The sequence below is a fragment of the Dendrobates tinctorius genome, unplaced genomic scaffold (assembly GCF_039654945.1).
Source record: "Dendrobates tinctorius isolate UK_male_01 unplaced genomic scaffold, ASM3965494v1 ptg000014l, whole genome shotgun sequence".
NCBI lineage: Eukaryota > Metazoa > Chordata > Amphibia > Anura > Dendrobatidae > Dendrobates > Dendrobates tinctorius.
In genome coordinates, this window is record NW_027361682.1 from 14,361,316 (window position 1) to 14,388,716 (window position 27,401).

At 45.7% G+C, this 27,401-nt stretch overlaps 1 protein-coding gene across 1 annotated transcript; it reads right to left on the reverse strand.

Annotated features, from left to right (window-relative positions):
- Positions 1-371: 371 nt before the first annotated feature.
- LOC141071705 (cytochrome P450 2C20-like) lies at positions 372-20,488 on the reverse strand. Its single transcript, XM_073559640.1, has 9 exons — positions 20,240-20,488; positions 8,871-9,033; positions 7,604-7,753; positions 6,369-6,529; positions 5,711-5,887; positions 4,631-4,772; positions 4,358-4,545; positions 2,890-3,031; positions 372-1,862 (listed from the first exon to the last, which is right to left on the reverse strand). Exons 1-9 carry the CDS (start codon positions 20,399-20,401, stop codon positions 1,684-1,686), a joined length of 1,464 nt encoding a protein of 487 aa, XP_073415741.1. The 5' UTR covers positions 20,402-20,488; the 3' UTR covers positions 372-1,683.
- Positions 20,489-27,401: the final 6,913 nt, after the last annotated feature.

Consider the following 27,401-nt stretch of genomic DNA (forward strand, 5'->3'; position numbering starts at 1 on the left):
GGCAACTGTTACCACCCACCTTTCGTGTCTACCTCTTTCCTCATAGACTGTAAGCTTGCGAGCAGGGCCCTCATTCCTCTTGGTATTTGCTATAATCTATGTGATTATTGTTATGCCTATTGTCTGTACAAGTCCCCTCTGAAATGTAAAGTGCTGCGGAATATGTCGGCGCTATAGAAATAAAATGTATTATTATTATTATATGTAAATATTACATTGTTGGATGCATTGTTGACATATGGCATTGCTAAATAGGCACTTCTGTAAATGAGCCTTTGTTTACCCTACCCCCTATCTTTCTCGTTCCCATTCATACAAGTCATTGTTGTCCATTTTCTGGCTACTTTTTTTTCTATAAATGACACAATCAGTGTTATTAATATGCTTTTTTAATAGAAAACCAATAATTATGATGAAATACATGAAAATACAGGTTGTGATGAATGCGTAGGAAGCAGATGTTTGGTCAAAGCTTTTCACAAGCGTCATTTCTGGATTACCCTAAAAAATTACTCAGTATCTGAAAAAATGCATCACTCTTTCGAACCCCCACAAGTAGCGAGATCAGCCAGCCCAGGACCACTGACTACATTACTACAGCTCTTCTGCACTTAAGACTATCACACAACCCAGCCCTGTGGCTTCAATCGGGAGCGTCTTGGTCAACCTACAGCGAGGTGACGTGTGAGCCCACCTGCATAGGTCAACAAACGTTTGCAACTTGTGCATTCATGTGCCACCTTCCGTACCAGCAGCCCATGCCAAAGCTGTCCATAAGAAAAGACACTAAACTTGATATGGCCGAAAAGTCAAACTAAAACCAATGTTGTGTAGCATGACTTGTCATAGGGTGTGGCTTCAGGGGTTGCTACGTTCACTTGAAGGAGTCACAAATAATATATGTTTTTCATTGTGGGAAAGTGATTTGTGTACTTATATAGAGCAAAGCATCATGGGATGAGTCTGTGTGCCCCCACCAATCATTGTGCAAAAAGGTATAACAACAAATCACTAAAAAAATAACTCATTTAAATACATATACCATAAAAGTTCAAATGTGTAGGAAAAGAATTACAATTAAAAAAATATAAAAAATATTCATGTCATGTAAAACCTTAAAAAGGGGTTGTCCCATTTCAGAAATCATTCTTATTTACTGTAAAATACAGCCCACGGAGCGGTTGTGCGATATCCACCGCTGTGCAGGAAAGTGCCTTCCTGCTCTGCGTGAGATATTGCACAGCCTCACCCTGCGCTGTTTTTTGCAGTTTCTCCTTTATCCAGCCGACTGATGAAGGTCGAGTTTTGAACCAACCATCTAATTTTTGTCTGGATATTTCTACTAAATAAAAATTGCATCTGTGTTTATCATACCAAATGAGTGCCACATTCTTTACACAAGTGTTGATGGATTTGAATCCTACTTTTGCACGACCTTAGCCAGAAGTCTGTCTATCCACAAACTTTATTTACCCTCCCCGGGTCCATCTACCCACCTACAGGGAAAAGTTTTCTAAAAGAGGACATCTCTACTCAAAGGCAGTTTGTAAATAAGAAATGATCAGATGATTAAAATCAACATGGAATGATATATATCAAAAATGTCCCTTTCTAATCATTCCTTCACTTTTTACAGTATTATTTGGCATCAGACTTCACACAGCTTTAAAAACATTTCATGGCTTAATGGCGCCATTCAGCACAGATGTTAAAGGCCTCTGGATCACGGGTCCCTCCCTGAATTAAACCAATCGGTCCTCGTTCCCCTGGTGGAAATTTCAAGTTGAATTTTTGCAGAAAACTGACGAAATAGATGAAAATCTCTGTCTTTGCTAAAGATTCGCCAATGCATGACCTTTTACCTGCAAGAAATGTACTTTGTTAGAATCCAACACGAATTAGAACTTTTTTATAGGGATTGTTTTTAGTTGGCATACAGATATACATGATCATACTCTGTCTGTAGCCACCACTAGGTGGGGTAGCTCCATGTATACAGAGATACAAGATCACATTTTGTCTGCGGTCACCACTAAGGGAAGCTCCCTGTTTACAGAGATACATGATCAGATTTTGTCTGCAGCCACCACTAGAGGGAGCTCCCTGTATACAGAGATACATGATCAGATTTTGTCTGCAGCCACCACTAGGGGAAGCTCCCTGCACGCAAAGATACATAATAAGGTCCTGTATTTTACTACTCTCCCATACATATGAGTGCTCACCTCTGTTGAGCATTCATCTGTTTTCACAGGGAAAAAGGTGCTGCCAAACACCTCTGGTACAAAGTGGATGTGGCATTTAAATTCAGTATGCCTGAGCTTTTATCTCCTGGGGATAATCAGGTTATTCTGCTGAGTTAACCCTAATGTGTGTTACTGTACTGTCACACTTAGCGATGTACCAGCGATCCCGACCAGCGATATGACGCGGTCAGGATCGCTGGTACATCGCTAAGTGGTCGCTAGTGAGCTGCCACACAGGCAGATCTCACCAGCGACATCACTGGGGTCGGGGGTTGCTACTTACCTGTCACACTAGGCGATCCTGCGTCCTCCCGCCCGGCTCCACGCGTCGCTCGTCGTCACAGCAGGAAGCCCCAGCAGGAAGCTGACGACGAGAAACAGCCCAGGACGTTCTCGCGCGATCAGCGATAACCAGCGGGGGAGCGGGTCGTAGGTAAGTATCACACATAGCGATGTCGCTAGCAATATCGCTATAACGTCACAAGTTATAGCGATATTGCTAGCGATATCGCTTAGTGTGACAGGCCCTTTAGGGTCTATAAAGTAAGGATAATCTCTTAGCAGCACAGAAATGGTAACGACTAACTTGATGCACACGCATTATAGGTGAATTTCCCTTTAAAGTGCAAATTAGTTACTTTACCTGCTCCAAATGGTATGAGAGCCTCATTATTCACAAATTTCCCGTTCTCATCTAGGAAACGATCAGGGTTGAACACTTCAGGTTTATCCCAGTATTTTTTGTCGTACAGAGCAGAGTGTAAAAATGTGATAATTTGGGCGTCCTACAAGAGAAAAAAAAGGGGAAAAATGCCAAAAAAAAACCTGTTTACAAACAAAGGGGCTTTAACTGAATGAAAGGGGTTAAAGACCTATTTTACCATGAATATCAGACCATTCGTTTATCTGACACCCATTACCCCCCACCGATCAGCTGTTTGTAGCCGAGGATGTGGGATCTTGAGTAGCTCAGATCTTTGCACCAACTTGTGGCTGTTCTCTGTTACTACAGCTCAGATCTATAGGAGCCAAGATCAACCACTACATAATGATTGGCTCCATACACTGTGGACATCTGTATCACTGGTGTGTCAGAGGCTGCAAACAGTCACACTGCATCACTGCGTTTGGTCTTGCAGACACCTTCTTAACCCTTCTGACTCTTTGACCCAGTGGCAACTTTTCTCCGGCTCTAATTGACACACCTGGACAAGGGTTTTTATAGACTCCCAGCCTGCTGCTAGGAGTTGCCGGTGATATTTCCATTTCCCCCTTTTGAGGCTTGGAACTATAGCAGTCGGCTAACTTCCTCTTTGGTGTTGCTGGAGGACATCTGTGTTTCATCTCTGAGGCTACTCAAGATAAGTGTTCCTCTTGTTCCTCTATCTTAGCTGTCTTTAGTGGTAGTGGGGATCGACTAGTGCCACCCATCATTCTGTAAGTAGAGCTTATCTACAGGGTCAGGCAGTGATTAGGTTCCTGCTCGGCGATAGGTGCAGAACCTATATAGGGACTTTAAGGGAGACAGGGGACTTTGGATCGGCCTAGGGGTCTTCATCCCTTCATGTTGCACTTAGTCTTTAGTACACTGTGTGTGATAATCTGACAGCAATGGAAATTGCAACGAGCCGATTGTTGGCGGTGCAAGGTGTCGGACCACCATCGATCTCATATTGATAACCCATCCTTTGGCCTTTGCAGCCATTTTTTTTTGTCTCATAGCATGTAAAAAAAAAAGGTAAATTTACTATAGGAGTTGAATAAAAATGTTCTACCATTTTGTTTATACAGCTCCTATGGAGACTTATGCATCTCCATGGTAACAGACAACAAACAAACTCTTTGTAGTCTGATCCTGCAGTCATATATTGCTCCAATAGTCTCTTACCTCCTGGTAATTTGCTTGATGTAGATTAGCAAAAAGTTGGAAACATTACATCTGCAGGATAATATTTTGCACTATGGAGATACACTAGTCTGCATCGGAGCTATAATCCGAATACAATAGCAGAGTTTTATTACAGACTACAATGCAAATTATTATTGTTTCTTAGGTGAGCTGATAGCTGTCCCGATCACATCCATGTATAATTTACATGGATTATCTTTACCTTTGGTATTGTGTATCCTTTAAATTTTATATCATGCAAGGCAGAATGGGGAAGACCATTGGGAATGATGCTGGCGTATCGCTGCACCTCGTGGATCACGGCGTCAGTATATGGCAGAGACATGCGATGCTCGAAGGAAGGCCATTTCTCTGAGCCAAGAACATGATCTATTTCAGCCTGTACCTTTTCTGCATTAAAAAAAAGAAAATCATCAGTTTAAACACCATAAAAAGGAAGATTAAAGATAGCAATGATGCTACTGCTATTACATACTCTGAATCTCTGGATATTCCAACATGAATTTAATGGCCCAGCGGATGGTGGAAGAAGTCGTTCCAGTCCCAGCAATAAACAGGTTGAAGGTCGTCATGGTCAAGCTCTCCATTGTGAAGTGTGAACTTGGGTTATTGGCTTCCTAAGGAAGATAAACATGGCAAAATGTAAGAACAAGTGTGATATGAGTGTAACACTATAGATGCCAGGGTGATGCAAGTTTACTGCAGGGGAAATTATAGCTCACTGCTGTTACCGCAGCTAACTGGGTCAGCCTCGTAACGACCGCAATTGCTTGGTTTCGGGATCACTCTCCAGCAAGGAGATGCCTTCATTGTCCCTTGCTAGGTCTATGGACATCCATACTTTAGAAGTACTGTATTGCAGCTAATCATAAACCTTCTACTGTCCCCTTTTGGGCCTACCTCTCCTCTGATGGCCCCAATGTTTGACTGTCTCTGTTCTCCTATCCCTCTCTGCTCAATCTAACTTCTCAGCATCTCTCCATTTGCCTCCTTTCTGCTGCTTCTCATCCAAGTCCTAAATCTCACTGTCAAGACTGCCCTCAAACATCTCTATCTCAGGCTAGGCTTCGACACATTATTAGCAACTTTCCTTGGAATGGCTCAGACCTCACCCAACTTCTACTCTGGCCGGCAACTACTCAAGCTATCTCCTTAGGGCCTACAGTTTGTCATCTGGGCTACACAGACTCCCCTAGCACTTCATATGGTTACAGCCACACACCTACTATCTACCTGGTCACAGCTCATTTTATAGCCTGTAGACCCACATTGGCATCCAGTGTCCATGAGTAACATTGCAGGTGTAATTCAAACATCCAGCATTTTTGGAGTGTCAACAATTAAGCAAAAGTTTTGGTGGTGTAACTACATGAAGTGGGTTTGAAGTCACACTCAGACCCTGAGAGCCTAAAGGCTCTCTTGAACCCAAAACGGTAGTCAATAAAATTTCCTCAAAATTGGTAAGACCGGATCTTCTGACGTGATGTTCTGACTTTAGTAAGTCATCTGTTAGAACTGAGGATATCTACAACTGAAGAAAATGTGTTTTACGTACCTCATCTATTTTATTTAGGAAACAGTCCACGTAATCTCGGGGACAGTTAGCGTCACGTGTCAGTACGTGATTGTCAATGAGACCTCTGAGAAACGTCTGCAGCATGGCGGCATTCTGAAAGATCTTGTTGTGTTCTCCGGGGAGCCAACTCAGAATTTGAGGAAAGGCATTGTAAAGCTGTACAATATGGACACACCAAAGTAAGTCAAAGTTATGCTGTCTCCACCCAAGTGCAAAATAGTCTGCTACGTGGAGTGCTAACAAAGTGCACTAGGATGAGGTCCATCACAAACCCGCTCCAAAGGAGAAAGTCCCCCAGCAAACCTTTCCTGGACCGTCCAGTCAAACAGCAATGATTGGGGATAGGCTGCCTCACCTATTTGAAGCTGGAGAACCCATCTTTCATTCAACATTTTGGACATCCACAGAGAGAATCTGTACCCAGGGGTGGACATATTGGTGCAACCACAAAGGGGCCCAAGGGGTAAAGGAGCCCATATCCGCACAGACACATTAGTGGGTTCAATATGACAAGCTAATTGACTAGAAAGAGCCACATGCTATTATTGCACAAAGACTGTCTTCTATCAGTTTCCACCCCCTGCAGGTTCATGGCATGGAGTTAATTCATACAGATGAATCGATTTGCTGTTCTTACCTGGAAACCCCGCTTTCCCAGGAAGGTGAGGTTCTCGTTGATCATTTTGTGCAAGGTCTGGAAGGTTTTGTCTTGTGTGTCGAACCGATCTCCAAACACGATGGAGCAGATCGCATTGGAAACAGCAGCTGTCACCTCAGGACTTGGATTAAAAGGTTTCCCTGGAGGATGAAGGCCAAAATATTGGGATTAAAGCAAACACACATACAAATATTAAATGAATGGTCAGGGTAACGTGGGCGGATGACCACATGAACATTCATGTTTTGACAATTTGGTTTTTGATGCATATTGCTTAGCAATAGTAGCCTAAATTGCTTAAAATTAAATTTCCGCAAATTTTTGGTGTGAATATCTTTCAGTTAGTGACTTTTTGCATCAAATTAATCAAACCATATGCGCCTTTTATTAAAGTTTTGTGGGTTAGTTAATTTCCCGATTTCTTCGTCAATGTGGTGTAGGGGTTTCAATCACTTGGGTGCAACGGGAGGAAAACAGGAGGCTCATTCCTTTGAAAGTTCATGTGGGTTTATTTTTTCATGAACGCCAGAAGCAAAAACAGAAAACAAACAGCCTTTAGATCAGGCAAAGAAAATACAAATGTCCATAGCAGGGCTCTGCTCCGCCAGTCCTGTGGGCACACAGGCTGGGGTAGTGTACAGTACTCCGGCTCGGTCTGGAGCCAAACACACAGGAGGTCTTCTCTCTCCCAACCCACAGATCATGTGACAAACAGCCTCCATTAAATAGGGTGTAACCACACCCAGAAGTGAGGTACATGGGTAGCCAGACCCGCCCATCTCTCTTAGCTACCCGCAACCCGGTCCCAGGTGCAACAAACGAACCTCTTAGAGATAATAGGAATTAGAAATACCGACTAGTGATGGTGAGAAGAATTCTGATATGAGCCGTATATATGAATAAATAAAAGAGAGTGAAAAAATCTATTTGCTTAATAAAAAGCCTTTATTAAAAGATTATGGCTCAACAACATACAATAATACATATAAAATATAATATTAGTGTGTAAGGCAATAACACCGCTATTGTAAACATATACAGTATATAGGACCATAAAAGAATGGGTCCAATAAAAATACTGAAATAATAATTATATCTTATATCACATAGTCCTGTAGTAGATAGTAATGAACCCGCATGAATGGCCAGCAAAAGTGCATAAAAAAAGCCTTAAAAAGCCTTATGTTGCAATGAAAAAGCAGAAAATACTTTACCGTTGCGTTCCTTGAAGAATTCAACTAAAAACTTGGCCTCCTCGATCACTCTTTCTTCAATACTCCTCTTGCCCATCCCAAAATTCTTCAAGGTGGCCAAGGAGAACCTTCTCTGGTGGAACCAGTGTGGCCCATTGGAAAAGACCACACCTAAAAGGCAAGCAAAAAAAAAAAAAATGCAATATTAGGATTAAAGGACAAATATCAGTTTCTGGAAAGGTTGGCAGTCAAAATGGCCGACATTTCACCTAACCAATGGCACAACCTAATAAGATCAACACTAAGGCCTTGATTCATCATTATGGTTTCTCCAGTTTTCTGGGGTAATTTGTTCTATATTAGTGATATCAGAATTTGCACATTATTCTTTATAAATGTTTTGTGCTATTATTTCATCTTTCCTAGTCTTAATTTTTTTATTTTACGTCAACAACTTTGCTTATCCAGATATTTGAGTTATGTTCACACTGTGCTTTTTTGCCGATTTTTTTTTTCTGCATGAAAAACGCCAAATGTTTGCAGCAAAAATGCTGCATACATTATTCCTTTGTATGCCTTTTTCATTTGTTTTTTCAATGCCTTTTTATGCATTCAATTGAAATATTAATTAAATTAATTCAATTATTTATTTTTTCAATAAAAGATTAAGAAAAGTGTGGTTTAAAAGAACACTAGAGCTCAAAAACCGTAAGAAAAAAAACATGACGTGTGAATGATATTTTAAAAATCTTATTCATTTTACCACTACTGTAAAACACTGCTTTTTTTCCACACAGAGAAAAATAAATACAAAGACGTCACATGTGAACAAAAACTTAGATTCATGTCATGAGACTTTTTAATATGTCGCATTTGTTTTTGTTGCATCTAACGCAAGTCCCTTTCCGCAGTAAAGGTTACGGCAGATTTTTCTATTTTTGCGCAGTCGAAGACTAAACTTGTAACATTTTAAAGGATTATGTAACTTTTGCCTAAAAATTGGCACAAAAAGTGTAAAACACACAAAGGAAATAAAAGAACATGTTTTCTTTTGGGCAAAATTCATTATACCCCTTGAGGCAACTAAAACCATATGGCAAAAAAAAAATGCTTTAACAACAAAAAAAAGCAAATGATGAATAGAGCCATAAGATTCTCAGTATGCGATCACTATGAATGATGAAACAATTTGCTGCCTAGATCATAGGTTTCTGCCATCATTTTGAACCTTGTTGATAAATTTTCAAGACATTATTTTCACAAATGACCAATGTAAAAGAGTTTTCACCTTTTTTCCGGGCAATTCTTTCAAAAACTGGCAAAATCGCTCTCCCACTGAAATCATCTGCCTGTCCCACCAGGGCCTCCTTCAGTGTATCGTAGCCATACAGAACCACAGTCGGCTTCCAACCAAAGAAGATGGTGTAGACGCTTCCGTACTTCTCCCCTAGCTGCAACGACACCAGAATAATAACATAAGGTGATGGTCGCTGCCAGCTGGCCAGTTACTGATTGACTACTACTCTCAGTGGAGACACCCGACTCTGTAAACAGGGTATAAGAAGTAGTAGGTGGTAATATTTCAAAAAACTTCTTATTGCACAAATTTTTATCTACGTGAAACAGGTCGACCTCTGTCCCTCTGTTAAGACATATGGACATCACACAGTAGGGGCCACAACTTGAGAACCCAATTGGGGGTGTCAAATAGAGTTATGAGTTATACAGATCATAGGCTGGGGGCATTGGATCACTGTCTGCACACCTCACTTTGAACAGGCAATTGAAGCAGGCTATCTGATGGACAGCAGACATGGAGTGTGTATGCAGAGTAATTAACAAGTAACTGACAGTTGTTGGAAGGGCAAACTATGACTGGTGTACATCCTTATTGCTAAAGAAGTGCTAATCAGTGCAAGGTGAAGATACCTGCCCTAAGGCAGACTGAACAGCTCCATATCAGAAACCTCGTATAGCAATGTAAGTACAGTATTTTCTATGCCATATGTATAAAAATCTGAGATTGACACATTCCATGGATATATCAATGATTAGGGAACATATTGGCATCTGTTGGTAAAATCGCAAAAGTGTTGGTAGCTGGCAACCTATAGGATCGCAATATCTCCCTGAATTTTGGATATATCATATTCATGTGTGTTGTGTATGGAATGCTTGAAGAGTGTTCGGTAAGGTGACGGCCATAGCGTTTCTTTAGAAGGTTCCTGAGGGAACATATAAACCAGAGCAGAAATGAGAGCTTAAACTGGATTAGAATCACATCTAATCAGTCGTCCCAGTCTTTTCTCAGTGGAGAAAAGAGTGAGGACAGTCTGCTAAGACCCTTTATATTATGTCATCTACTGAATATCTTTGTCAGACCCCAGGAGAAGCAGGATCTGTCACTATTTCTTGTGGCGTTTTCCTCCACCAGGAGCTCTCATGGATCCAATTTGTAAGACATATCTATATTTCATCCTTTTGGTTGTGGGGTGAGCCTAGCACACTGTCAGCCTATAGAGATAGGTGACTGATTGACAAGCGGAGTCTCGCTTTACAGTAGCATCCGAGGCATGTGTGTCGCGATCGAGTGGTGTTTGTGACAAATTATGGCAGCGATAGTGTTGGTCTGATAGACTCTATAAATCCCTGCACGGGGGTTCTATATCTCTTTTGTCCCTACTAAGGATAATGACAGCATTTTTATCCGTCTCTTTCATCGCCTTGTGCAGCTCGCTTTATCTGACAGGTTCCCACCCGCTGCACCGGCCCACGTCTGTGTTCTCAAGTCACAATTGTGAGAGTCGTTCTTTAGAAAATGCCGTCTTCTTTCCTCATTGCGGCTTAAATTTTGGGGGGTCTGTAGTACTTTTCAAACTATGAGGTGGTCCCCATCTCCAAGGGTGAGGCATCAGCACATCACAGGGTTGGGCTTGCAGAATCTGTTGGCACCAAGCTCTGATTTAGCAACGTCATGGATTCCTTTTGGCACAGACCTTGACCACAAAGGGTAGGGCAAAGGCATCGCCTATTCTTGATGGTATGGCACCACACAAAAAAACTAAAGTTTGAGAAGCCGTAGTCTTGTGCTACAAATCCTCAGATATGCACAAGAATATTCAGAGGTACAGCACGTATGTTGGTATGGAGTCACCCAAATTTATTAGTGTGCCGCCCTGCAAAAAAAGTAACTGATTAGGAAGACTGGACCCGACCATTTTGCAGAGGTTGCCTTGGTGTGAGGGGCCTAGAGGACATATGGGTTTAAGCTGCACTATATGTGTAAGATCCTGTGCAGACAGACATATATTCATGCATAGGTATACAGAGCTAGAAGTTGTCTACAGATCAAACAGGATTCTTGCATTACAGGTAGGGCCATGGTCTTGCGGCCCTGCATTCCTCTGCAGTGGGATTTTTTTTTTATCAATAAAATTAATTTTCAATGATTTATCTGCTGTGTAAAAATCCAGATGGTGCAGAAATGCTACAAAATTAACCACAGATTTGCCTTTAAGAGAACATTTGCATATTGGAGCTTGGCTGCATATTAGACCCATGTGAACGTACCCCTAGGTTACATTTACATGGGAGAACACATTTGGTATGGAATTTACACTGCTGCAAATTTGGTGTGGCAATATCACTTCAGTTTTCTCCGCAGATATACTGCAGATTTGAGCATCTGCACTAGAAAAGATAAAATCAGCAGAAATGAAACCTTTGAAGATGTCAAAGGTAAGAATATGGTGACAAAAAAGGGATTTTAATTTTCAGTGGTGTGGACACAGGGCAAAAATAGCAAAATATTTAAAAAAATATATATACACTCACTGGCCACTTTATTAGGTACACCTGTCCAACTGTGTGTTAAGACTTAATTTCTAATCAGCCAATCACATGGCGGCAACTCAGTGCATTTAGGCATGTAGACATGGTCAAGACAATCTCCTGCAGTTCAAACCGAGCATCAGTATGGGGAAGAAAGGTGATTTGAGTGCCTTTGAACGTGGCATGATTGTTGGTGCCAGAAGGGCTGGTCTGAGTATTTCAGAAACTGCTGATCTACTGGGATTTTCACGCACAACCATCTCTAGGGTTTACAGAGAATGGTCCGAAAAAGAAAAAAAATCCAGTGAGCGGCAGTTCTGTGGGCGGAAATGCCTTGTTGATGCCAGAGGTCAGAGGAGAATGGGCAGACTGGTTCGAGCTGATAGAAAGGCAACAGTGACTCAAATTGCCACCCGTTACAACCAAGGTAGGCAGAAGAGCATCTCTGAACGCACAGTGCGTCGAACTTTGAGGCAGATGGGCTACAGCAGCAGAAGACCACACTGGGTACCACTCCTCTCAGCTAAGAACAGGCATCTGATGGCTACTTTCAGCAGGATAATGCGCCATGTCATAAAGCTCGAATCATCTCAGATTGGTTTCTTGAACATGACAATGAGTTCACTGTACTCAAATGGCCTCCTCAGTCACCAGATCTCAATCCAATAGAGCATCTTTGGGATGTGGTGGAACGGGAGATTCGCATCAGGGATGTGCAGCCGACAAATCTGCGCCAACTGTGTGATGCCATCATGTCAATATGGTCCAAAATCTCTGAGGAATGCTTCCAGCACCTTGTTGAATCTCTGCCACAAAGAATTGAGGCAGTTCTGAAGGCAAAAGGGGGTCCAACCCGTTACTAGCATGGTGTACCTAATAAAGTGGCCAGTGAGTGTATATAAAATTGGTATTGTCTGTATAGTACTGAACAACATAATAAAATTAATCAGCCAAAGTACTAAATGATGACCGGTGTAAGAACTGACTTGTCACTTTTGTGTTCATCTCCCAAAAGGTGTAACAAAAAATGATTAAAAGTCGTAGTTAATCCAAAATGAAACCAATGAAAACTACATTGTCGAGCAAAAAAAAAAAAAAAGTAAAACTTGTGGTTCTCAGAATGTGGTGGCACAAAAGCAATACGCTTCCTCATTGATAAGTTAAAAAACGCCCAGAAAAAATAAAAATAAAGATGTCTGGGAGCCCGGTGAAAAGCCTTGTTCTTAGCGTGATTGAGTAAGGGAACCTGAAAAACAGGAAATTCTTGAGATTTCTGGGTAAGTTCACATGTTTGGCCATGAACAAAGAGAAAAGTTCTTCAGGGGCTTTACCCAGCGGTATGATCGCTGTGGACTGTGATTGGTTGCAGCGGTCCATTGAGCTGAGCAGTATGTCATCGGATCAGATATGCTGTGGATATTCTGTCTGAGTTTTCTCGTCAGAAAATCTGCTGCGTGTGTATCACAGTACTAGCGTTGTAGGCGAGATTTCATATGGGTCGCCCTCCCAGGGCCGTGGGGTACTCGGTACCGGGCCGGTATCAGTGGGATGTGGCCCTGGGCGCCCAAGTAATAGGGGAAGATGAGTGAATGGAGTAATGTAGTTAGATGAATAGTTTGTGACGCCACCTATGGTGTTCGGCAAGGGAGGTATTAAGCCAACGCTGCAGACAGATCCTCTGGGACAGATGGTGTGGTGCAGCAATGATGTTATTTATAGCCCTCCACAGGCAGGGCTGTTGTCCCAGGGCAGTGTTGATGTGGAGACACTTAGATGGTGTAGTGTCCAGCGCAGGGGATGTAGCAGTGCCAGGTGGACGGACGCAGGAAGGAATGGAGGACACCAGGACATGTAGTTCCAAAGCTTTACTCACAGTAGTGCCCGCTTTTGTGCCGTGTCCTCCGGGTCAGGGACTCAGTCAACCTCCAGGCAAGATGGAATGCTCCCTTCCACGCTCCGCCAACTTATGTGCCTTTTCTGAACGTCTCCTCTATAGCGCCTTTAAGTGTGAAGATCGCCTAGTACTGAGTTTCAAGATCGCCTAGTACTGAGTTTCACTGGAGTTCCTCCTGACAGATGTTCCCAAGAACTCTACTTGTATGGCAGACAGCTGTAGCAAGCTTCGGGGACTCTCTACTCCTAAGTCCCGGCTCTCTATCCGTGTTGCTGTTGTGCCCTCAAGTCTTAGATGGGAGTAGTGCATTTACAGCCTACTACTTCACCGGTGTCTACTGCAGAACCATTAATGTCCATACAACCTCGGGGACCGGGCCCTGGCCTTGCGCTTACAACTTCTAGGCAGGGTTCTTCCTCTAACCCACGTCCTCTGTGTTCCCTTTTACTGCTACGTTCCGTACTTGTCTTTCTCTCCTATGGAAGCTCAGGCTTCAGTTCAATGTCTTTCTCCTTCTTTCCTTTCCCGTGCCAGCTGGCTCAGATCACTGAGGCAGCTGCAGCACTCCTTCCTCCATCCCTCTTCCATGGATCCCCACTCCTCTCCGAGTGGCTTCCTCTCTCCTACTCTCTCCACGACTGACCTGTAATCCTAAACCATCCCACTCTTTTATGTGTTCTAAACTCCACCCACCTCCCAGCACGTTTAGTGTTCCAAGCAGAGAACCACCAAAGGTGCTCTGCCTCTCTCTCTAGGCAAGAAGCCGCAATGTGGCTTTGCTGAACTACACTATTGTGTGGGGTGCGAGTGTTGGAGCATGGTCAGGAGCCCCAAACTTACCTGGATGGTGGGGCACAACACCTTAGGAGAAGGTGCAGTACCTCTGTGGCGACTGAGCCTCAGGGGTGCCACATACCCCCCGTTAAGCACAGCACGTCCGCGGGCTGCAAGGTAAACAAAGTTGACAACACAGGAACATACACATTTTTGCAATGCTGAATAAACATTTCTTATACTAAACTTCCCAATGTGAGAGGCACTCATTCTTGGACATTGCAAACAATGCTTAATTACTACCTAAAATCCTAAGTCAAAAGTGCAATTTTCCATACAATACTCAATTCAAAGTGCTATTGTCTGTTACTCACTACCATTTCAGTATTCTTCATCAACACATTTCTCTTTTTTTCTTTTTAGTGCACATTTTCTACTTTCTTTTAACTCTGAATGACAACCGTAGTGCCTGGTTCATCATCTACATTTTCAAATCTTTATTCAAATCTCTCTAACCAAATCTCTTATCTCTTTATCAAAACATTCTTAATTCTATATAAAAGCCATTTACTCTCATAAGACATATCATTATCAAATACTTCACATTAAAACTTTCAACAATCCTTGTAAGTGCTGGACACCACTCCCAGCTGGGATCTCTTGCAGTGTCCTTTTATTGGAGTCATGCTCCAAATGAGGTAGACATTATCTTTGCAAAGTGTCCTATGTAAAACCAGGAGAGGGCACCTAAAGAGGTGCAAACTATTTACAAACACAGTTATGGACCATTCAGCGTTCATGATCTCCTTAGTTCAATGGGAAGGCTGCCAATGAAACAGGGCAACACTGGAAAAACAAAACTAAAACATAATGGAAAAACAAAGCACAACTGTGCAAATACCCTCCTGGGTAACGAGAGTTAGTTTACTGCAGGTTACTAGTGATGGTCCCCTCCTGGGGTTCTGGAAGCTGGGGACTGGGAACTGCTACCAGATGTAATACTTTGTGTGTCTGCATCCTGTTGCTGGTTGCTTGCTAGTTCCGGTGCTCTGGTGCGTGGCCTCGCACCGAGGGATGCCGCAGCTTGTAGGCGCTGATAGGCGACTACATGGGGACTCGGCAGCCAAGGGATCCCGAGGTCAATATCCCAAAGCGACCTAGACTCCTCCAATCCCCGAAGATGCCAAATCGGGCGCGCCTGTTCCAGCCGTACCCTTCTCAGTAGGGACCTCTTCCACCTCCCCATTTCCGACAGTCTACTGCCCCCAGCTGACTCTTCCAATTGACCCATTTCGAGCTCCCGCAAGCCAGCCTCTGACAGCGTGAATTCGGGGGGCAACCCATTAGGAGGGCCGGGGTGTATACCTGGTGCCTCCCGGCGGTGCGGTCTCTGCTCCGGTGCAGGCGTAGTGGCAGTGGGCGCTGCCTGGTGGGACACCGGGACGGCGGTGGAGCTAACGGCGGCTCCGGGTCCGCGGGGGTCACCGTAGGGACCTGCGCAGCCGCGTCAGGTCCGGACGGGGGCATCTCTTCCTCCGCTTCAGCTCCCTCGGCTGTGTACAACTCCTCCGGTAGTAGCGGCAGGGAGGGAACAAGGTACGCTGCCGATGGCAGGGCAGCGGTTTCAGGCTCCACAGTGTCTGCCTGGTAGAGGTCCGGTGCAGCAGCGGCGGGTACCGGTGTCGCGTGTACCGCAGGTGTAGGCCCCTCCTGGGCGCGCTGCAGATTCAATGTCCATAGCGCTTCCTGCCTCAGTTGCAGGCGGTGCGTCAGCTGGGCAATTTCGTCCTCCAACTGCTGGCAGTTCATCTCAGCTACTGGGTTGGAGCCTTCAGCCATGGCACCAGGGAGATCCACTTCCCCGCGCTCCGCAGGCCTCCTCCCGTCTCCCTCCAAGATGGCGTTCTTGCGTTCTTCTCCCTCCTCTCTCGGCCCCTTTCCCGCCACTGGCTTCTGCGCCTCCTTCTTGGGGTGGCGTCTTCTTCCAGCGCCTCCATACCAAGCCAGTATACGAACCCCTTAGGTGGTGGGCCATGTTGCTGTCACATAGTAATTCAGGCAGGGGAGGCCCAAGACTGTTCGTGGTCTTTTCCTAGGAACTCCCATCTCGTCACGCCCTTCTTCTCCACGCCAACGGCCATTTTTAATGTTCATTTTACAGTCTATTAAATTGGGTCTTCTGCACATTCTCAAAAGTTTTAAGTCCAACAAATCTTAGGCACACAGAACCCGAGGGCATCGGGTCTCGTCATCCTGTTCGTGACGCCAAGTTGGCTCACCCTCCCAGGGCCGTGGGGTACTCTGTACTGGGCCGGTATCAGTGGGATGTGTCACAGCAGCGGTGACTCGGACCGTGGCCCTGGGCACCCAAGTAATAGGGGAAGATGAGTGAATGGTGGAATGTAGTTATATGAATAGTTTGTGACGCCACCTGTTGTGTTCGGCAAGGCAGGTGTTAAGTCGACGCTGCAGACAGATCCTCTGGGACAGATGGTGTGGTGCAGCAATGATGTTATAGCCCTCCACAGGCAGGGCTGTTGTCCCAGGGCAGTGTAGATGTGGAGACACTTAGATGATGTAGTGTCCGGCGCAGGGGATGTAGCAGTGCCAGGCGGACGGATGCAGGAAGGAATGGAGGACACCAGGGTATGTAGTTCCAAAGCTTTACTCACAGTCTGTAGTGCCCACTGTTATGAATGGGTAACCGAGGAGAAAAACAACACATGCTAAGTCTCTCAGAAAACCAGAGAGGTTGGTAACTATGCAGATTGCAGATCCCCTGATCTTAACACACAACTAGCAGCAGTCGTGGAGCGTGCCTAAGATGGTCCTGGACACCTCATCACAACCGGAGAACTAAATAAGCCTAAAGTAAGAAAAGGGAAAACTAAGTCCCCCAGAGCAGACCCCAAAGGAAAAACAGCCCCCCACATGTATTGACGGTGAAGCAAGATGAAAACACAAACAAAGGCAGAAAAATAGGCTGAGCAAACGATGGGGCCAAACTAACTTGAAAGGACAGGAAAGGAAAGATACTGTCTGCAATCTGCCAAAAAACCCTACCCAAAATAATGTCCAACACTTCTGATAACAAAATTAACCCTGAAGTCACTAGACTTCTCCCACTATATCAGCACTCTGAAATATTCTGAGACAGAGCAAAAAAGAGGCCAATCTAATAAAAGGCAAATTGGCAAATACAGATAAATAAGAGTGGAGATTCAGCACAGCCCAGCCGGGCTGGCTGACCACACAAAAACTGAGCTGACCAACAAGAGCAAATGTGAACATTAGCAAAAAACAAACTTAACTTGAGAAGAATGGAGCAGAGCTGAAGTCCAAGACCTGAGAAGCAGACTGAATCACCAGCAACAGGATAGGGCGTCGGCTGTCTTATATCCAGTCTGATACTCCAGAGATCCAATCATTATCCTCTTCGTCAGGTGGCAGACCATTACCAATTAAACTAACCTCACCACCTCCTGTCACCACCAGAGGGAGAACGGAAGGAAAACTCCCAGCTGGTGGAGCAGAAAATGAGCTCATAACAGCCCGCTTTTGTGCCGTGTCCTCCGGGTCAGGGACTCAGTCAACCTCCAGGCAAGATGGAATTCTCCCTTCCACTCTCTGCCAACTTATGTGCCTTTTCTGAACATCTCCTCTATAGCGCCTTTAAGTGTGAAGATCTCCTAGTACTGAGTTACACTGGAGTTCCTCCTGACAGATGTTCCCAAGAACTCTACTTGTACGGCAGACAGCTGTAGCCTGCTTCGGGGACTCTCTACTCCTAAGTCCCGGCTCTCTATCCGTGTTGCTGTTGTGCCCTCAAGTCTTAGATGGGAGTCGTGCATTTGCAGCCTACTACTCCACCGGTGTCTGCTGCAGAACCATTAGTGTCCATACAACTTCGGGGACCGCGCCCCGGCCTTGCACTTAGAACTTCTAGGCAGGGTTCTTCCTCTAACCCACGTCCTCTGTGTTCCCTTTTACTCCTACATTCCGTACTTGTCTTTCTCTCCTATGGAAGCTCAGGCTTCAGTTCAATGTCTTTCTCCTTCTTTCATTTCCCGTGCCAGCTGGCTCAGATCACTGAGGCAGCTGCAGCACTCCTTCCTCCATCCCTCTTCCAGGGATCCCCACTCCTCTCCGAGTGGCTTCCTCTCTCCTACTCTCTCCACGACTGACCTGTAATCCTAAACCATCCCGCTCTTTATGTGTTCTAAACTCCACCCACCTCCCAGCACATTTCGTGTTCCAAGCAGGGAGCCACCAAAGGTGCTCTGCCTCTCTCTCTAGGCAAGAAGCCGCAATGTGGCTTTGCTGAACTACTCTATTGTGTGGGTTACGAGTGTTGGAGCATGGTCAGGAGCCCCCATCTTACCTGGATGGTGGGGCACCACACCTTAGGAGAAGGTGCAGTACCTCTGTGGTGACTGAGCCTCAGGGGCGCCACACATACACATAACGATGTCCCAGCGATATCACCAACGATCCGCTCTTAGATACCCGCTGTTTACATTGGAAACCAGCGTCGCTGATCGCTGGTCTTTCGCTGCCACACGCAGCGATGTGTGCCGGCCAGCGGGAGACCAACGATCAAAAAACGGCCCAGGACGATGGAGCGCGATCAGCGATACCCGGCAGGGGGGCCGGTCGCTGATCTATTTCACACACAGTGATCTTGCTGGCGAGATCGCTGTGGAGTCACAAAATCAGCGATCTCTTACCTTTTTCTACAGACATTATTGGCACTGTCCCCATTGGGGCTCATAATCTTAAATCCTTATCAGTATGTCTTTAGAATGTGGGAGGAAGCCAGAGAACCAGGAGGAAACCCAAGAAAACAACAGGAGAACATACAAATTCCTTCTAGATGTTGTCCTTGTTGGGATTTGAACCCAGGACCCCAGCGCTGCAAAGCAACAGTGTTAACTACTGAGCCACCATGCTGCTCACGATTGTCTACAGAGACATTTCTGTAGTCACTCTGTGACATGACTACAGATTGGTGAATCCCAAATGCATGCATTACACAGACTGTCAGGCTTCCATTACATTGATTGAATGGCCATACTTGGAGTCACGTGCCAAATAGATTTACACAGTATCAACACTGAAGCATTTCGGCTGTGAGTTCTTAATCGTGGACCATGATTAAGACCTCACAGTCGAAACGCGTCGGTTAATACCCTGGGATTCCTTTGTCTGTCCACAACATGTACTTTTAATGCATTTCTAATAAGTGTGAAGTTTTATTTCATCATGCTGGAGAATTCTTTTCCTTATTGCTTTCTGCACACGCCTAGGAGCGAGGATTCTACTTCGTTGAAGAGACTTCAAACAGTGAGCTGACAATCCCATTTCCCCCCTTCCCTCCATATATGTAAAAAATGGTTATAGTTGACAGGGAGTGGTTTGCTCGGCCTCAGGGGATACTGGGAAAGTCGATAGTGTCCGGGAGATCCAAGAGCAAGGTGTGTTAGAGAGTCTCCTGTCAGGCAAGCTGTATAGACGAGTTCTTCCACAGAAGTGATTGCTGTAATCAAAGAAGTAGTAAGGACAGCAAGGAGAATATTACCTCAAGATGGAAGTGAGAGGGCTACAGCACAGGACTCATCCCCTCCCCCCACCTCACTGCATGAGCAAGGTCCAGTTCTGCCAACGTTAAGACACCGGGTGTGAAGAAAAGTTAACTGTAAAGAGACTTTCATATACATTGATGGAGCATTGAATGAAGAGAAGTGATTCTGTGTTATGAAAAGAAGCATCAATAAAACCCCTGTGATCAATTTCAGCTCAGAACTGTGTCATAGCTCTGTGCCTGTACATTGCCTCCACTGTGAAGAAGTATAATTAATGGTGTCGCGTAGTAAGATTTCCCCAGGATTCCAAAAAGAACTCATGTTTCCTTTGTATCGCCTTCATATATTGAGTGTTGTGCATGCAACACATGGCCTAAGCCGGTCGCTCCCAGGTTGACATCTCAGCATAGCAGCTGCTTTGGGCTGCCTCTGTTGTATATGGGATTGATTGGCCAATGCCTGCTATGGGTCTGTCCATACAGAACAGACATGACCAATCACTCAAGCTGCAAGCTGCAGAAAACAAAAACCTCCTGCAAACACAAGCACAGTAGAAATTCCCTCTAAGTGACTTACCTCGGTGAGAGTGTTGTAGGGTGCGGATTTATCTATCTGGTGCAGGTTACCGATAACTGGCCAGGGAGTCGGCCCGGGAGGTAAATTTTGCCTTTTCCTCCTTGCGGATATGAAGAGATAGATCAGGACTGTGAAGAGTCCGATGAGCAGGACGGACAGCATGTTCCTCTATTCCTGTCTGTCACACTATGTCATGCAGCCGCCCTGGGGCTCAGTGTTTAATACTTGACTGTCGAGTGACTCCTCCTCTGAACTTTCCTCTACTGATGTAAGAGAATGCAATCGAGCAGCGCGGGTGCTGTGTACACATTACTGACTCCTCGTAAAGCTTCACTGCTTTCCGGTTTCAAGTTTTGCACTTGTAACATATTATTTACCACTTTCAAGATCTCTGCTTGCTGTTAGTCAAAACATTCTTATTCACCACCAGATACTGAAAAAACCCCTATATATTCAACTGACATCGGTGCATGGTTCGTTACAGTGTATCAGAAATCTCGAGCACTTGAGTCGGTCACGGAGGGCACAGTGCAGTCGGTCGAGGTGTGAGCTGTCCTGATGGTCATGGCGCCTATCAATGGTGTGAGGCAGTGACCGGTGTCACATGTAAGGGTCGCTGTGTGTTCCCCCCCAGAATGCGCACGGAGGCGTATTGAGGTCATGGGAGTGCATTGCAGTCGCAGGCGTAGCAGTTATTGCAATATATATATTATTATTATTTATTTATATACCACCATTGATTCCCTGGTGCTGTACATAAGAAGGGGTTACATACAAATTACAGAAATCACTTACAGTAATCAAACTTACAATGACAGACTGATACAGAGGGGAGAGGACCCTGTCCTTGTGGGCTTACATGCTACAGGATGGGGGGTTGCAGCAGTTCCAGTGTTGGTTGAGGTGATATCTCCGGTAGTGATGAGGAGGTAGCGGGCTCATTGCAGGCTGTAGGCTTTCTTGAAGAGGTGGGTTTTCAGGTTCCGTCTGAAGGATCCGAATTGTCAAAGAGCAAGTTAGATGAGAGGTGGGAGGAAAGTTCAGCGTGGACGTGCAGCTCCAGGAGTTTGGAAGCGAATGGGAGCAGTTATATTGGGCGATAGCTGGACATAGCGGTTGAGTCAAGGGTTGGCTTTTTAAGGATAGGAGTGATTGTGGCATGTTTGATAGCAGAAGGGGAGGTACCGGACATTAGTGATAGGTTGAAGAGGTGGATTAGGGATGGGATAAGTGGTGGTGAGGTTGGGGAGGTGGTGAGATGGGATGGGGTCAAGTGCACAGGTTTTGAGGTGTGATTCGGAGAAGAGTCGATTAAGCTCCCCTTCAGTGATGTTGGAGAGGGAGGTTATGGGATTTGGGCATTGGTCTGGTATACAAAGGGGTTGTGGTGGTTGAACAATGAAGACTTGCCTTGTTTGATCGATCTTATTTTTGAAGTGTGTGGCAAAGACACGTGCCAGACCCCACACACGTGCCCCCTTGGGATGCTGCTAAATATATTATACACTCATATATACACTCACTGGCCACTTTATTAGGTACACCATGCTAGTAAGGGGTTGGACCCCCTTTTGCCTTCAGAACTGCCTCAATTCTTCGTGGCAGAGATTCAACAAGGTGCTGGAAGCATTCCTCAGAGATTTTGGACCATATTGACATGATGGCATCACACAGTTGGCGCAGATTTGTCGGCTGCACATCCCTGATGCGAATCTCCCGTTCCACCACATCCCAAAGATGCTCTATTGGATTGAGATCTGGTGACTGAGGAGGCCATTTGAGTACAGTAAACTCATTGTCATGTTCAAGAAACCAATCTGAGATGATTCGAGCTTTATGACATGGCGCATTATCCTGCTGAAAGTAGCCATCAGATGTTGGGTACATTGTGGTCATAAAGGGATGGACATGGTCAGCAACAATACTCAGGTAGGCTGTGGCGTTGCAACGATGCTCAATTGGTACCAAGGGGCCCAAAGAGTGCCCAGAAAAAATTCCCCACACCATGACACCACCACCACCAGCCTGAACCGTTGATACAAAGCAGGATGGATCCATGCTTTCATGTTGTTTATGCCAAATTCTGACCCTACCATCCGAATGTCGCAGCAGAAATCGAGACTCATCAGACCAGGCAACGTTTTTCCAATCTTCTACTGTCCAATTTCGATGAGCTTGTGCAAATTGTAGCCTCAGTTTCCTGTTCTTAGCTGAGAGGAGTGGTACCCAGTGTGGTCTTCTGCTGCTGTAGCCCATCTGCCTCAAAGTTCGACGCACTGTGCGTTCAGAGATGCTCTTCTGCCTACCTTGGTTGTAACGGGTGGCAATTTGAGTCACTGTTGCCTTTCTATCAGCTCGAACCAGTCTGCCCATTCTCCTCTGACCTCTGGCATCAACATGGCATTTCCGGCCACAGAACTGCCGCTCACTGGTTTTTTTTTCTTTTTCGGACCATTCTCTGTAAACCCTAGAGATGGTTGTGCGTGAATATCCCAGTAGATCAGCAGTTTCTGAAATTCTCAGACCAGCCCTTCTGGCACCAACAATCATGCCACGTTCAAAGGCACTCAAATCACCTTTCTTCCCCATACTGATGCTCGGTTTGAACTGCAGGAGATTGTCTTGACCATGTCTACATGCCTAAATGCACTGAGTTGCCGCCATGTGATTGGCTGATTAGAAATTAAGTCTTAACACACAGTTGGACAGGTGTACCTAATAAAGTGGCCAGTGAGTGTATATATACACAGTGCCTTGCAGAAGTATTCGGCCCCCTGGAAATTTTCAACCTTTTCCCACATATCATGCTTCAAACATAAAGATACCAAATGTAAATTTTTGGTGAACAACAAGTGGGACACAATTGTGAAGTTGAACAACATTTATTGGTTATTTAAATTTTTGTGGAAATTCAAAAACTGAAAAGTGGGGCGTGCAATATTATTCGGCCCCTTTAACTTAATACTTTGTTGCACCACCTTTTGCTGCGATTACAGCTGCAAGCCGCTTGGGGTATGTCTCTATCAGTTTTGTACATCGAGACACTGAAATTCTTGCCCATTCTTCCTTGGGAAACAGCTCGAGCTCAGTGTGGTTTGATGAAGATCGTTTGTGAACAGTAGTTTTCAGCTCTTCCACAGATTCTCGATTGGATTCAAGTCTGGACTTTGACTTGGCCATTTTAACACCTGGATACATTTATTTGTGAACCATTCCATTGTAGATTTTGCTTTATGTTTGGGATCATTGTCTTGTTGGAAGGCAAATCTCCATCCAAGTCTCAGGTCTTTTGCAGACTCCAAAAGGTTTTCTTCAAGAATGGTCCTGTATTTGGCTCCATCCATCTTCCCATCAATTTTAACCATCTTCCATGTCCCTGCTGAAGAAAAGCAGGCCCAAACCATGATGTTGCCACCACCATGTTTGACAGTGGGGATGGTGGGTTCAGGGTGATGAGCATTGGTCATTGTTGCCAAAAAGTTCGATTTTGGTTTCATCTGACCAGAGCACCTTCTTTCACATGTTTGGTGTGGCTCCCAGGTGGCTTGTTGCAAACTTTAAACAACACTTTTTATGGATATTTGAGAAATGGCTTTCTTCTTGCATAAAGGCCAGATTTGTGCAGTGTACGACTGATTGTTGTCCTATGGACAGACTGTCCCACCTCAGCTGTAGATCTCTGCAGTTCATCCAGAGTGATCATGGGCCTCTTGGCTGCATCTCTGATCAGTCTTCTCCTTGTTTGAGATGAAAGTTTAGAGGGACGGCCGGGTCTTGGTAGATTTGCAGTGGTATAATACTCCTTCCATTTCAATATGATCGCTTGCACAGTGCTCCTTGGGATGTTTAAAGTTTTGGAATTTGGAAATCATTTTGTATCCTAATCTGGCTTTAAACTTCTCCACAACAGTATTACGGACCTGCCTGTTGTGTTTCTTGGTCTTCATGACGCTCTCTGTGCATCAAACAGAACCCTGAGACTATCACAGAGCAGGTGCATTTATACGGAGACTTGATTACACACAGATGGATTATATTTATCATCATTAGTCATTTAGGACAACATTGGATCATTCAGAGATCCACAATGAACTTCTGGAGTGAGTTTGCTGCACTGAAAGTAAAGGGGCCGAATAATATTGCACGCCCCACTTTTCAGTTTTTGCATTTCCACAAAAATTTAAAATAACCAATACATTTCATTCAACTTCACAATTGTGTTCCACTTGTTGTTGATTCTTCACCAAAAATTTACATTTGGTATCTTTATGTTTGAAGCATGATATGTGGGAAAAGGTTGAAAAGTTCCAGGGGGTGAATACTTTCGCAAGGCACTGTATATATGTGTGTGTATCAAGCAGGGCCGCCATTAGGGCATGACAGCCCTTACTGCTGTATGGGGCCCGGTGAACAGCAGTACAGAAGGGGGGGCCCGCATGTCAGGGGCCCCGCTCCTGTGCTTCTAGTCATCGGGCCCCAAGTGCTGCGCGCTGCTGCCGAGCCTACGGCGCACCGCGCACACATCAGAAGAGCCGCAACAGTGGCCGACATCAGATGAGAGCTGCGCAGAAGTGGAAGAGGTGAAGGACCTGTGGTGACATCATCAGCTCCGCCCCCTGATCACATGACGATGACGTCACCACAGGTCCTTCAGCTCACAGCAGCAGCTGCATCTTCACTGCAGGAGAGCGAGGGCCAGGAATGAAGTTTTTTTTTTTTTTTTCAATTTAATTATTGAAAGCGTCCAATACAAATGGACCATGTGTCTTCATCCTGCCAGGGCAGATTGAAGGCACACGGGCAGATTGGAGTGTGACACTGGGGGCAGGATGGAAACAGGGCATGATTGGAGACACAGGGAAGAATGGAGATACGGGGCAGAATGGAGATACGGGGCAGAATGGAGACATGGGGCATGATTGGAGACACGGTTCAGAATGGAGATGCGGGGCATAATTAGAGACACGGGGCAGAATGGAGATGCGGGGCATGATTGGAGACACGGCAGAATGGAGATGCGGGGCATGATTGGAGACATGGGGCAGAATGGAGATTCGGGGCATAATTAGAGACACGGGGCAGAATGGAGATGCGGGGCATGATTGGAGACATGGGGCAGAATGGAGATTCGGGGCATAATTAGAGACATGGGGCAGAATGGAGATACGGGGCATGATTGGAGATGCGGGGCATGATTGGAGATGCGGGGCATAATTAGAGACACGGGGCAGAATGGAGATTCGGGGCATAATTAGAGACATGGGGCAGAATGGAGATGCGGGGCATGATTGGAGATGCAGGGCATAATTAGAGACACGGGGCAGAATGGAAATGCGGGGCATAATTAGAGACACGGGGCAGAATGGAGATGCGGGGCATGATTGGAGATGCGGGGCATGATTGGAGATGCGGGGCATAATTAGAGACATGGGGCAGAATGGAGATGCGGGGTATGATTGGAGACACGGTTCAGAATGGAGATGCGGGGCATAATTAGAGACAAGGGACAGAAAGGAGATGCGGGGCATGATTGGAGACATGGGGCAAGAATGGAGATGTGGGGCATGATTGGAGATGCGGGGCATAATTAGAGACACGGGGCAGAATGGAGATGCGGGGCATAATTAGAGACATGGGGTATGATTGGAGATGCGGGGCATGATTGGAGATGCGGGGCATAATTAGAGACACGGGGCAGAATGGAGATGCGGGGTATGATTGGAGACACGGTTCAGAATGGAGACACGGGGCATGATTGGAGATGCGGGGCATGATTGGAGATGCGGGGCATAATTAGAGACACGGGGCAGAATGGAGATTCGGGGCATAATTAGAGACATGGGGCAGAATGGAGATGCGGGGCATGATTGGAGATGCGGGGCATAATTAGAGACATGGGGCAGAATAGAGATGCGGGGCATAATTAGAGACACGGGGCAGAATGGAGATGCGGGGCATAATTAGAGACACGGGGCAGAATGGAGATTCGGGGCATAATTAGAGACATGGGGCAGAATGGAGATGCGGGGCATGATTGGAGATGCGGGGCATAATTAGAGACATGGGGCAGAATAGAGATGCGGGGCATAATTAGAGACACGGGGCAGAATGGAGATGCGGGGCATAATTAGAGACACGGGGCAGAATGGAGATGCGGGGCAGAATGGAGACACGGGGCATGATTGGAGACCCGGGGTGAGAATGGAGACACAGGGCATGATTGGAGACACGGAGCAGAATGGAGATGCGGGGCATGATTGGAGACACGGGGCAGAATAGAGATGCGGGGCAGAATAGAGACACGGGGCATGATTGGAGACCCGGGGTGAGAATGGAGACACGGGGCATGATTGGAGATACGGGGCAGAATGGAGATGCGGGGCATGATTGGAGACACGGGGCAGAATAGAGATGCGGGGCATGATTGGATACACGGGGCAGAATGGAGATACGGGGCAGTGCTAGTAGTACGGTGGCTCTGACAGATTGATGTGGGATATTAGTGGTACTAGTCCGGTGGCTCTGGCTGACGGGATGATGTGAGATATTAGGGGTAGTAGTCCGGTGGTTTTGACAGGATGATGTGGGATATTAGGGGTAGTAGTCCGGTGGTTTTGACAGGATGATGTGGGATATTAGGAGTAGTAGTCCGGTGGCTCTGGCTGACGGGTTGATGTGGGATATTAGGGGTAGTAGTCTGGTGGCTCTGGCTGACGGGATGATGTTGGATATTAGGGTTAGTAGTCCGGTGGCTCTGACGGGATGATGTGGGATATTAGGGGTAGTATTCCGGTGGCTCTGGCTGACGGGATGATGTGGGATATTAGGGGTTGTAGTCAGGTGGCTCTGGCTGATGGGATGATGTGGGATATTAGGGGTAATAGTCCGGTGGCTTTGGCTGACAGGATGATGTGAGATATTAGGGGTAGTAGTCCGGTAGCTCTGGCTGACAGGATGATGCGGGATATTAGTGTTATGGTCCTGTTAAGGTCGGCGTGCAGCCACCGCTGAGCAAGGACTCACCCACACTGCAGAGGGGCCCGGGGTCAGACACGGCTGGATAGTTCAAGCAAACAGGACCTGGAAAAGCTAAAGTCAGTGAAGGACCTACGGTCATGTGACCACAAGGGGGCGGGGCTTAGCGTCCTGCTGTCAGAGATAG